Genomic DNA, 14,285 nt, shown 5'->3' on the forward strand with positions numbered 1-14,285 from the left:
AGGTCACTGCCCAACTTACAGTGGTCACCTATTTATTCTACTTTCTATTTTCATGATAAGCTTCTGAAACACATTCAAGATATCTGTCAAGTGGGTCTTCTTGAAGGATGACTGTGCTGACCATCACACCTATTTGTACTTCTGATATCAAATTCAGTTAAGCTCTAATTTTGCTTTTTAATTTGTTTTTAATTTTGATTTGCTTTTTTATGACATTTCTCAGAGAGTGGGAGCATTTCAAAATTGTATGAGTTATTCATAGTGGTCTAAAAATATCAATGCACAATGAACTTATGTAAACAAGATATATTTATTCAATGTTGCTTTACTGGATATAATATAAAATAAATGAAATTGATACGATCAAATTTCTTAACTTTCACAAAATATCCTGAGATCATCAGCTGTTAAAAGATGTATATTTAAACACATATAAATTCACTGTGCTACTCATACAATGTAGACTTATCGCTGCAGGTTATGTAGGTACTGTGATGAGATACAATAAAATTATCATCTGCTTATCAAGATTGTTTGGGGGTTGGAAAAAATCAGCTTGATGTTTAAGCATCAGAATGAAGTGCAAATAGATAGCTACTATCAAGAATCTTGGATTCATAAAACACATATCTAACCTAACTTTAAGGATGATGCATTTCAGTAATTGCTCTTTAAGAAGCAGTGTTTGCATAAGCAGAGAAGAGTGAAATAGGCACCAATCAATTAGCTCACCAATGAACATACATTTAGTTCTCACAACATATTTAGAGTGCATGACACATTGCAATAAATATAAGAAAAGTTACTACTTGATGACTATTGTGTTAGTCATGGTTCTTCAAAGAAACTGAACCAGTAGGAGATGTACATAGAGAGAGAGAGAGATAGAAAGACAGAGACAGAATAAGAAATTGGCTCAAATAATTATGGAGGCTAAGCAATCTTAATACCATTTATAAAAAAGAAAGTGAAATAGTTATAAATCTAACAAAACATGTCATGATTTGTATGCTGAAAGACGCTATAGAAGAAATCAAAGAAAATGTAAATAACAGAACAGACGTAACGTGTTTGTTGACAAGAAGAATCAACATAGTAAAAATGTCCATTCTCGATCCTGGGCATGGACCTATGCATCACTCATTAAGCTAGGTTGTAGTGACATCTCATGTACAAAACAGAGGAAGATTGGCATGGATGTTAGCTCAGGGACAAATTTCCTCACCAAAACGAAAAAAAAAGGTCAATTGTCCGCAAACTGATCTATGAGTGTAACATAGTTCCTATCACAATCCTCACAAGTTTCTTGTAGACATAGATAAGCTTGCTCCAAAATTTATATGGACAGTTATAGGAGCTGGAATAGCTAAAACGACTTTGAAAAGGAATAAGGTGAGAATAATCACACTTCCTAATGTTAAGGCTTAATTAACAGCTACACTAATCAAGACAGCATGACAGAGGGATAGAAACATAGGTTAGTGAAACAGAGTATTGAAATAGACCCACAAAAATATGCCAAACTATTTTTTGAAAAAAGTGCAAAAGCAATTCAGTGAAGAAGAATAACCTTTTCAGCAAGTAATGCTGGAGCAGTTGGACATCCTTTGGGACTTAGGGCTAGGGAAGAATTCTTAGACTTGACACTAAAAGCACAATCCATAAAAGGAACAATTAATAAGTTGGACCTAATCAACATGATTTTGGTCTATAAAAGACTCTGTTAAGAGGATGAAAAGACAAGCTACAGGCTGGGAGAAATGTTTGCAAACCACATATCTGACAAGAGACCTATATCTAGCATATATAAAGAATTTTTAAAATTCAATAGTAAAAATATAAACAAACTAGTTAGAAAATGAATAAAAGACAGACATGTCACTAAAGAGGATGTAGAGATGGAAAATAAGCACATAAAAAGTTGTTCAACATCATTACTGATTAAAGAAATGCAAATTCTTTATGAGATACCACTATACATCAATCAGAATGGCTAAAATAAAAAAATAATGGTAACACCAAAATTTGGTGGGGAGGTAGAGAAAAGGATCACTCAGAATTTCTGGTGAGAAATTACAATTGTATGACCATTCTAGAAAATTAGTTTGGTGGTTTTTAGAAAAAACTAAAAATGGATTTAACAGATGACCCAGCTGTTGTATTCCTGCTCACATATCCCATAGAAATTAAAAAGCTATGCTCATTTAAAAATCTGTACAAAAATGTTAATAGTACTTTTATTTACAATATGTCCAAACTGGAAACAACTCACATGTTCTTCAATGGGTGAGTGGTTAGACACATTATGATAAATCCATACCATGGATTGCAACTCTGCAAAGAAAAGGAGCACATGCAACAACTTTGGTGAACCTCAAGGGAAATATGCCGAGTGATAAGCCAATCTCAAATGTTTAATCTGCTCCATGCTTCTATTTATACAACATTTTTGAAATAATGTAATTATACAGATGGAAAACAGATTAGTAGTTTCTGGGGATGAGACTTTAGAGAGAGGAAGGTAGGCTATGAAGAGTGGCATGAGGAAGCCTTGTGGTGATGAAACAGTTCTGCCTCTTGATGAGGGTAGTAGTTACATGAAGTTACATGTATGATAAAATTCCATAGAACATCCCCCCCCACACACACACACACAGATACACACACAGATGAGTGCACCCGAAGTGATGAAATCTGTATGAGCTCTGTAGATTGCACCAATACCAAGTTTATGGTTTTTATACAGTTCTATAGTTATTTAAGATGCTAACATTGGGGGAGGAGGGGTAAAATTTGCTCAGGGTCTTCCTGTATGTTTTTATTTTTCTTGCAACTACCTGTGAATCTATAATTATTTCAAAACAAAAAAGGCATAAAAATCAATTGTAATGTATGATCTCCTACTTCACCTAGGTTATGAAATCAAACAATCTGCTTAATTGTTCCCTTCCCTAATTTCTTGACTTCACATGTATGGAAAATGAATTTAAGGATGTCCTCTAACAGTAAAGTGGTATCTTGTTGGCTAGTTGAAATGTAACTAGATGCAAATTATTATTAGGCTTGAATGTGAAAAATATCTTGATTTAATGCATTTTAAGAATTTGGAATAGCCTAGAGTAGCTATAAATGTCATAATTGCTAAGCCTAGCAACTTAATGCTCTATAAAAGTTACTGTTACACCACTTGATCTTACACTTTCCAATTCTCTCAGTTGCCAGACTGTGGTAAGCCATTTGTACTCATTTGACAGAAACTAAAATGCGGCTAGGCCCTTGGGACCCCTTTCAGATAGAGTGCCATCCTGGATGGGCTCTGAGTCTCTTGTCTTGGCAGGTTCTCAGCACTTGTGAAAACTCTCAGCTGAATTGTTTGGTGGTGAGGAATGTAATTAATTGAAGTACATCCTGTCTTTGATAACTTAGTTATATTTGCAACTCTGAATTGTTTTGAATGCTTGATTCTGTAACAAGAAACTGAAAATGAAGAATTTTTGAAGCCATTTAATGGATTAACAGAAACTATGTGGGGAAACTATTAGTGTCTGTTTTCGGTTTTTAGACTTTTTATCTATGAAGCTTCAAAGGACTTAACAAAACCAGGTAACTTGTCACTGTGAGTAGAAAAAGGCTGTTGTCGCCATGACACAGGTTGAAGAAGCTAAGACAGAGAGAGGCAGTTTATCAGGAATTTGGCTTTGCTCAGAATTTGGGTTTCTTCACTTTCCTTGCTAGTCCCTATTGACTTGATCAAATTGATTTTCAGTATTTACTGTGTGGAAAAAAAAATCAATGGTAATCATTTAGATTAAAGTTGGAGGTATAAAAACATCCACTGTACTTCCCTGTCTCTCTTTTCCATTCATCGAGATTGCTTTATAACTCCTTTGTCGATAATATAGAAGACCACACTTACAGATTCTTGTCATATTGCTCATAAAATCCCACCAGGGGAGCTCTCTAATATTTTATAACAATACTATTATATTTATCGGGAACATGTTCCCAAGTTTTTGTTTGTTTGTTTAGTTGAATTTCTTTTGTCTTTCATCAGCCCTCTTTCCCTTGTCTTGAGAGAATATGAATATTTCAGGCAAAAGAGTTTAATATGGAAATGAAGAACAAAGAGGTATATGATTCCCAAGGGGATTGCTATTAGCTATTTCAAACATTGCCTTCAAATTATCTACAATTCCCAGCTTAACCATGTGCCTATAACAAGACGTTGTTTAAATGCGTTTTAGCCCCATGGTATCAACTGCCAGATGAAGATAATGATTCAAAATGCCAATTTTCTGAGGAAATATAGGTTAAATTTTAAGTAAATCATTAAAAAATCCAATTTAACCAAGACAAAGTCAGCACAATTACTCTAATTTAAATGTCTTCAAAAGATCCTTGTTTCCATAGTTAAATAAATTAAAATAAAATGAAATACCAGGATGAATATGGGTTCCATCTCTCTTGCTAGAGACCGTCTCTCTAAAATCTTATCCATATCACGTTGTTATACAAAGGAAATCTTCACACAAGATCCTTTTGGTTTCCTCAGTGTCTTCTTGCACTGTTCTACCTGTCAAGCCATCAGACTCCCTCTCAGAGACAAACTTTAAATCTTCAGAAAACAAATTTATACTCAAAATAATCTTTAACACATCCCACTGTTTCGTAATGAAGAATATATATACCTGAATTTATACATTTAAAACTCTCTTACACAGAACTTAGTTAATTTACTTGCTCATGTGGAACCTTGGACATGTGCTCTCACTGGTTCGTTTTCCAGAATGCAATAACCCAGGTCACCTTTTTCATTATTCACATATTTTTCCCTTTGCTGAGACCCTCTTATTGCAAGAAACCAGGCTTCAAGTCATGTTATTCTGCTCTTATTCAGAAGAATCTCTCCTAAAATATGTACAAGTGTGTTTCTTAAATCTTCAACAACTCTGAGTTTAGAATACATTTTCTCACCAGTAGAAAATGGAAAAGGCAACTTGCAGATACTATTTTGCTCTCTAGCCAGGAATCAGAGACAAAAGTGTTAGTCCCGATGCCAACACTGAATTTTGTGAGGCATTAGGCAGGTCCCATCACTTTCACATCTGTTTGTCCAGTCTGGAAAAATGCAGTGTCATTTATTCCTGTGTACTTTATACCACAAAATTAAATATTATTGGAAATATTTGACAACTTTAGAAATTGAGTTATATGTTAGGAATTGTTTATTTTTATGATAATAATTCTTATAATAAAATTCATACTCCTTTCTCTGGCCTATGAATGCTTTAGATCAGGCCCTTGACTTACAGATTTGATTTCCTACTTCTCCCTCCTGGGCGTTGGCTTCCAGCCATGCTGGCCTTCTCTCTGCAGCCTCAATATCCCAAATCTGTTGTTAAATTGATACTTTTGCACTTGCCCTTAATTAAGCAACTTAATAATTTATTTAGTTCCTTCCACAACTAGATATTTTGCAATAAGGAATTTTATGCTGAGAAATGTGAGTGTGAGCATCTCCTGGAAGATATACAACATGAATTAGGTTTGCAAATGAAAAATTGTTTCAATTAGCTGGGTTCCAAAATGTTTGAAGTGAAGTAGTAGAAGATGTGACAAGATGCATAGTTTGAATCAAACTGTGGAGAGACTCTAATGTTAGATTTAAAAATTTAAGTTTCTGTTTTATAGGACATGTCAAAAGTTGTGTATGTGCTAAACTCTGAGTAAAAGAGTATTAAATATATAACTTCTCTTCGTTAGCGAAGAGTGGGAGGTGGTAAATATTTATGACGAATATAGATTTGTTTTTTGATGAATTTCTGTTTTTTCAGCAGTTAAGTTAGAAGACTCAACATAGCTATTTTATAAAAACCTAAGGTTTATATTTTACCGTTTTTCTAAATACACATGGATTGTTGAAATATTTAACTTCAGTCACTTATCTCCATAGTAACATATATGTTACTATGTTCATGAATTTTAATTTTGCACTTGCCTTACTTTTACCCTACAAGACATGATTATTGTTGTTTTATTAAGACAATATTTTCTTAAATTTACCCTCACAATATATTTGTTCTCACTCTTTTTTCAGGCAGTGTAATATGTTGTTTAAAGTCATGGACTCTGCACCCAGACTGTCTAGATATAAATCTCAAGTTTACCCAATAGCTGTGCAACTTAGAAAATTTATTTAACCTGTTTATACCTATGATTTGTTGTCCTTAAAATGAGAATGATAGATTTATCTCATAAAGTCCTATGTGTTAAATGAGCTCCCAGAGGTAAAGCATGAGGCACAGTTCCCACGTATGGTAAACACTACGTGAGTTAGCTTCTGCCATCTTCCCTTTATTCATTTCAGAGCTTCCCTCTTCCATTACTTTTTTCCTTCTATCTGATGAATATCACTTAATATTTTTCTCACTAAAGATTTATTTTTGACAAGCTCAGTTTTTTCCCCAGCTTTATTAAGATATAATTGACTTCTCAGTTAGTGATTGAGTGAGAAGAGCTTTATTTAACTCTGATCCTTTAAGGAAATTTTCACTGGTTTTAGAATTATAGTTGTCAGTTTTTCTTACCAGCACACTATTCCAATCGTTTTGGATCCCATTACTGCTCTCATTAAGTCAACTGAGAGTCTGATTTTTCTACTTTTATAATTAAGCTTGTTTTTCTCTCTGGCTGTTTTTTTGTCTTTGGTGTTCAGCATTTTCACTGTGATTTGCTTAGGTGTTCATTCTTCTTGGATTTTTCTGGTCTTCCTGAATATTAAAATTGGGAAATTTAACCAGTTCTGGAAAATTTTAGCAATTATCTGTCTCTTCACATATTGTTCATCCCATTCTCTTTCTGTTTATGGAAATCTGATTAGACATATAAGACATTCTCACTATACCCTCCGTTCTGTTTACTTTCCTATCATATTTTCCATCTATTTCTCTTTCTGAACTACATTCCAAATAATTTCTTCATCTCTGTGTCTTTTTCTCATAATGCTGATTCCTTTATGCTTAAAAAGAGATCAAATATATTTGTTTCATAACCTGTGTCTACAAAGTCAAATATCTGAAGTCTTTGCAGATCTGATTCTGACTTTTATTGTTTCTGTTTATTCTCACTCATAGTGCTTTGTTTTCCTGTATATTTTGCGAGTATCGACTATGAATTCTTCACTATGAGATTTTCTTTTTTCTTTCCATTCAGTCTCATGGTTTAAGATTGAAGAATATCTTTTACTAATCTCTGGGTAGATCATCACTCTGAAGAGATATTTCTATTCACCCACCCTACCTATGATTTGCAGCCCTTTGGGATCCTAAGTATATGCAGTTTCCTATTTGAACACTCACCTTGTGTGGGCCCTAGGCTTTTGGTTTTGGTCCCACACTCTCAGAGTAGCCATGAATACCAACCAGAAGTTTATTGGGATTTGATAAATGGCCTGACAGTGAAAGCTGGCTTTGTTTCTCACCTTACTGCTTTTATCTAGTTTTGATCTTGAATAAGTTTTTCTTTTCTAACTAATTCATTGAGGCATTTAAAAATATTTTGATATATTTTGCAGTACTTTAAGAAAGAAGTTTTGTCATGTGTCTAGTTCCCAAATTACCAGGAAGGGAAATCTTTTGTCACCTGGCCGTGGAATGGTACTCAGGATCCCAACACAATACAAATCCTGTCAGAATTTACATAGAGGCTGGCAGGTGCGGTGAGCTATGGTTCTGTCTTCATCCTTTCCTAAGTCAATGAACAAATAATGAGAATTACGGAATATTTCTGGCACCAGACTCCTACAGTCTTTTATTTTGGTTCCCGTCTCCGTTAAGTGTACTATGTAGTATTAAATAATCTTGAGCCATATTTTTCTCTAATCTTCTGTTTTAAATAAAATTCCAAAGTTGACTTGAAGTCTTAGAAAACCAGTGCTGCTGTTTCTGAAATCTTTGCTTTTCCCTTTTCCACAAGGGCAAGTTCTATTGAGCTCAAAAGTTCTTAGAGTAAATACCATGAGAAATATAGACCAGAACTATGCTTACCTACATACCATAGAAAACCATGTTAAAGAATATCTCCAAAATATGTAGATACTGTGAGTTCAGCCTTCCATCTACAAGCCATAGTACTTTCTCCAGGACACAAAAATGTAATTTATTTTCTTGTGATTCATGATAGTCACAACATCATAACTCACTCTGGTTATGTTTGAAAGCAAGAATTCTGTCTCTCCACTTCCTGACACTGCTGCTTGGTCTTCAAGGGATATATGATAGTAAATATAACAAGACAAACAAGCATTTTTTGTGTGTGTGTGCTAGATCTTCTGTTGCATTTAACTATCTATTGTTTTGTTCAAGTGCATTGGGTTAGAAACCTTTAAGGACATCTAACATACAGCTCCCTATAAAGGCTTATTTTATGTTCCTTTGCTGTGAGCCCTGCTGTGGTCTTCCTCAGCCCTTAATGTGTATCATACAAGCAAAAATGCCACTAGCTCCAGTCTTAACAAAGAGTCATGATTGGAATGGACACTAAAGTACACAGAAAAAGAGATACTTGATCATTTTACTCCTTTCACATCCAAGTTTTGAATTTTGTAGCCCTGTCACATGCTAATCAACGTAGAAACACTTTTACTCAACCTCCATTATCTCCATAAATGAAAATAATTCAGAACAAGTTAGATGCTGATGTTAAGTAGGCTCATCTCTAGTTTACTCCCTGCCACTGTGTAAGTTGCATACCTACCAAGATTCAGTTGTATTTGTGTCATCTGTTTGTGGAGGTTATACATGTTGACATAATTAGGTAAGTCAAATAAACATTATGCAGATCAATGACATCTGAGTGCACCAAGAGTGAGAGTATTTGGCTCTGTGAAAAGACAAACAAACCAAAAAACAAAAGCTAATAGTCTTGGACAAACTCAATAAGATGAGTGAGTTAGGAAATTCTATAAAATTATGTGTGTGTGAGACAACTGTATAAAAATAATAAAACCCTTCAAGGATCAGACTACTTTGCATGTCATTACGCTACTTTAAAGAAATTAAAAATTGTATATGATACATTATAAGCAGTATTTATGTAATAAGGACTCATATGATGTTGAGATAAAAGAAAGGATTTTCCAGCAGAATATTGATAATCAGAAGATAGTATCTTATTCCTGTATAATAAGAATATAGAGTTAAACAATATAGATTATATATTCTTTATATATTGAGAATATAGAGTTACATCATATTAGTTAGATGACAACATTTAAAGTATGTTTGTTTTTCTAAATGATTTTTATTAACTGAGCACCAGTCCTAATTCTTTTAGGTAAGAGTGCTTCTAGAAACTTTTGTAGAGATGGCTGTGGAATTCTGTAAGAAATGGTGTAGCTTAAAGGTCAATATTATTCTTACCCCAGTCTGCCTTCTATTAGCTGTGTGTTCTTGGGCAAGTTATCTTCATCAGTAAGAAATGCCAACGGCCTGGCCTGGTGGTGTAGTGGTTAAGTTTACAAGCTCTGCTTCAGCAACCTGAAGTTTGTGGGTTCAGATCCCTGGCATGGACCTTCACACTGCTCAGCACGACATTCTGTGATGGTGTCCCATATACAAAATAGAGGAAGATTGGTACAGATGTTAGCTCAGGGAAAATCCTCTTCAACCAAAAAGAGGAAGATTGGCAACAGGTGTTAACTCAGGGCAAATCTTCCTCACCAAAAAAATAGAAAAAAAAAAAACAACAAGAGATGTCAAGTTCATTAACAGAGGTTATGTAGGTAATGTGCATAAAACTATGCCTGGCACACAGAATTTCATAAATTGTACCAGTTGCAAGTATTATGGAAATTTAAGGGATCGTGATTTTTTATCTTCTTGTATTGTCTTGTGCTAAATAATTTACTTACCATAGACTCTAGTTTCTTCAATAATTATTATTCAAAAATATTACTTGGATGCCTACTAAAACCAGGCAGGTGCTGTTCTAGATGCTGGGTCTACAAAGATGAACAAGACAAAAATTCTTGTTTTCATGGATATCACATCCCAGTAGGAGAAAAAAGTAATTAAAAAGTAAAACATAAATAGCATAATCTCAAGTACTGACTTTAATGTTCTAAAACTATATGGTCTGGAAAGAACTGATGGTGGATGGGTCCAGGCAAAGGAAACAATGAGAACTTGGTATATTTGAGGAGCATCAAGAAAGTCAGTGTGGTAAGAATGGAGTACAGAAATGCTAGAAGATAAAATCAGAAAGCTAGACAGGGCCCAGATTATATATGGTCTTGTAGACTAAATAAGGAATTTGGATTTTATTTTAAGAGTAAACCACTAAAACAGGGAAATGATGCAGCCTGATTTGTGTTTTAAAATATAATTCTGACTGCTGTATGAATAATCTGCACAGGGCCAAACTGTAGGAAGTCATTGCTCTGCAACTGAAAAGAGGGATCAGCAGGCAATAATAGAAATCTCTCTGCCTCTCTCACAATCTCTCTTGTCTTCACACGCTCACACGTACACATCATCAACAAGGTAGTTTCCTATATTCATCTTTAAGAAGAAAAACTGACTTGTATTCAGATGGCAGCATACTATCACGTGATTTATTTCATGGTAACGTATGTTTAGCACTCCTGTTGCAGACTGCAATTAAGGTGTGATGTTTTTAAGTACTTGTCTACGCAATCAACTGCATTTGTTATTTATAATTGTTGACTTACTACTAACATAAAGATCTACTTATTTTACTTTACTTGCAAATATTTGCAATAAATCAGGGAAAAAACTACAAAGTAATATGACGTTATTTCATACATTTTTCTCTGAATGTCAGAGGTGATAATATATATTCTATGCATGAAATAAGCTTTTTTAAAAATGTGAGGTTTTTTAAATGTATATGATTAGTAGTTTCCAAATTAGTATTTATGGATTCTCAGTCTCTTAATGCACCAGATTTTAATTTACAAGTGTCAGTCTCCATTAAGGTATTTCTAAAAACACATCCTGATATGCTTTAGCGACATTTGTTAACTGATTGCAATTTAACCTGACATGTAGTGGGAACTTAATATATGTCTGATTAATTAGGTTATTTTATTACTTTGAAACAAAGATTTCATTAAAGTCATGGAATAATTTTGTTTTCAAGAGAAACATATCAAAAATACATATTTCAGAATCCTAAAGATTATGTCACTTACTTTTTTCTTAAGAGAGAAAGAATCAGAAGGAAGAAAAAAAGCAAAAAAGAACGATGTGATTTAGATATCTTAAAAAGAATGGCCTTTGAAGAATTATTATTTTTTGTGTTTAAATCCTAAAGACCAAGCATTGATGCTTGCAAATAAACACACATACACACACACACTCATACACACACACATTTCTTATTTGTATTTGAAGAGATTTTAACATAAGATGGATTCTTTTAGTAATAAAATTCAGTGTACTGTTTATATTTGAGAATTGAAAAAATGTGCCTGGTATACACACATAAGGATTACTTCATAATGGCGTGTTGAAAACATGAGTACTGAGCCTATATATCCTCTTATCAGAAATACCTTTCATAAACCCCTACTAAAGGACCCCCTTCTGTCCTCTGATCACTTGTTGTCCCTTTACTCTGTGTGAATTTCTTCATAGTATCTATCACTCTCCGACATTGACTTATTTATCCATGTTTCCATCGTTAGTCTCCCTCAAAAGTAAGATATTTATCTAAGACCAATGTCTTCTTGAAATTCTACTGAAGATCCTTCTGTCCTATTCCAAACCCCAGCTGTCCTTATGAATCGATTCCTATTTCGATAGTTCTATGTCTATATTACACTTAGAGTATCCTGCTTATTTGGCTTATAGTGTGTGGCTAACCTCTGTGTATATGTGTGTGTAGGTGTGTGTGCACACGTGCACGTGTGTTTTGTCTTTGACATTTCAGTGTACAGCACATAAGTGCTCTGATGCCATTGGCATTTCTTGTTGAGGAATATTTAAGACAACAGAGGACATTGTAAATAGAGAGGGGAAGTACCAATTTTGGGAGCGTGGACTGAGCAGAAGTTCATCAAAACAAGTTAAGCAAAACTATTTTAACGTCTCAGAGCTCAAAATCCAAGAAAGCCCAATTTTGTTATGAATTGAAAATTCAATAATTCAAATATGCAGTTCTCGTGAATTATAATGGTAGTTCTGGCAACTTTAAGTTTCTCTAATTGTTATGTGTGAAGTGTTGATTTTCTTCTTTTCCTTTCTGGTGAGAAGCAGTGTATAAATAATAAAAATGTTTTAAACTGTAAAACAGTGATTTAAGGTCATTTTTTGTGCTTCAAATTGTATGTATTTCTGATATTTACTTGGAAGAAAAAGAGATGATGAAAAATGGAAGTGGCTGCAAATCAACCATTATTAGTTCTTATTAACTTTCTTCTCCATTAGTGATTCCTAACCATGTAATTAAAATTGAGAAGCAAGGCTTAGATTTAAAAATATAAATAAAATGGAACTTATATTATTCAGGTAGAAGACTCAATACCAGGAGATTTTCCTGTTTGGGCACGACCATATTAAATTATGACCCAGCTAAGGGGAAAAGTGTTTGTCTATACTTTTAAGATGCTTCCTAAAAAAAGAGAGATAACCAGAACAGCTAAGTCTCTGGGGAAGAGCCAGTTGCCAAGAAATAATTGTTATTTGAAAATCATTAACAATGTACAATTATTTTTCAAGTTAATTGCTTTTGGCCAAGAAGGACACCACTAACTCACACTTGAAAACTCAGAAGTTGCTTCTGTATTACGGGAATTTCTAACAGACATTTATCAAGTTCCTGCAGGGTTTCATGCTAGAATTTTATAATTTTTTTATGTTTATTGTGTCTTTCAGGAAAAATAAAGGAACCAAAAAATATTAATGTGCTATACTGGTTATTGTTATAAAAATGGCATTAGACAAAAAATGTTAAATATTCATGAAAATCCTTGTTTCCCTTAGGTTCTGGCTAGCAAAAGATGTTGAGAGAAATTACTCACCAAAGAAAGGAACTATGGCACAGCACAGATGATCACGGGAGTTATAAACAAAGGCAGTTGACTTTAATAATTAAATGAGAAAAATTTCCTGTGGAGGTTTAGCTGAGCAACAGGCACAATGTGTAAAGTCACTTGGCTAACTGATCATTAGTTATGTTCTAGAACAGAGGAGTATATATTAATGTAACTGATTTCTCTACCCTATTTTTCTAATCTAATAATTTGTCTAATGTAATAAATATAGCTATTATACACTCCCTGTGAGGAAAAATCATCCTCATTAGAACCTGATGTTTTTATTATCTATAAAGGAATATTCAATATAAATAGATGGGATAGGGAAATTTTATCACTTCTCCAAAGTTTTTGTGTTGTGCCTTAAATGGATTCTAGTGGGAATTTTATTATTGTTGTCAGTATCTAAGTATATATTAATCTGACCTTTGCACTAAGAGTTATCATTTTTTTTAAATATTTTATTATTTTTTTCCTTTTTCTCCCAAAGCCCCCCAGTACATAGTTGTATATTCTTCGTTGTGGGTCCTTCTAGTTGTGGCATGTGGGACGCTGCCTCAGCGTGTTTGACGAGCAGTGCCATGTCCGCGCCCAGGATTCGAACCAACGAAACACTGGTCCTCCTGCAGCGGAGCGCGCCAACTTAACCGCTCAGCCATGGGGCCAGCCCCAAGAGTTATCATTTTATTATGAGATTTTTGAGTTGGTTTGTGTTTGCTTTTTCGTTTGTTTATTTTCTCCGTTTTTGAAAACTGTTATTCATCTCAACAGGGCATTCTTTAATGAAGTAACGTCAGAGCTGCTAAACACACAGGAACGTAGGAGATCCTAGTGACCTAGGATGGCTTCCTCTTGGACATTAATTCTGTTTCTGTCAGTCTCTGGGTGTCTTTCAGGTAAGAAATCCTGCTTTCTATACCAAATAACAATAATATATGAAGGTCTTCAACACAAAATATCCTCAATTATTATTTTAAATTTATATCAATATTCGTACTTTTCAACAAATGAAAAACGACCCTTAAACCTCTACTAGCACTGCAAAAACGTCATATACAATTCACTACAATAAGGTATTTAGAAAAATACTATATAAGTGTTAATAAAATGAGTATCCATCCCACTTCATTGACTTTCATTTATAATCTAAACCATTATTAGTCCTCAGAAAATGTGGTAATATATATACTTATCATTTATAGCAGGTAATTATTAAAATGTCTCATTG

At 33.9% G+C, this 14,285-nt stretch overlaps 1 protein-coding gene across 2 annotated transcripts in view; it reads left to right on the forward strand.

Annotated features, from left to right (window-relative positions):
- Positions 1 to 14,285, forward strand: part of CNTN5 (contactin 5) — a 1,129,093-nt gene that overhangs the window by 460,595 nt on the left and 654,213 nt on the right. For both annotated transcript variants that reach the window (XM_070623012.1, XM_070623013.1), the window contains one exon: positions 13,829 to 13,953. In XM_070623012.1, coding sequence (XP_070479113.1) covers positions 13,899 to 13,953 — 55 coding nt within the window. In that variant the 5' untranslated portion in view covers positions 13,829 to 13,898. The remainder of the gene's footprint in view (positions 1 to 13,828; positions 13,954 to 14,285) is intronic.

Source organism: Equus przewalskii, chromosome 6 (genome assembly GCF_037783145.1).
Source record: "Equus przewalskii isolate Varuska chromosome 6, EquPr2, whole genome shotgun sequence".
Taxonomy (NCBI): Eukaryota; Metazoa; Chordata; class Mammalia; order Perissodactyla; family Equidae; genus Equus; species Equus przewalskii.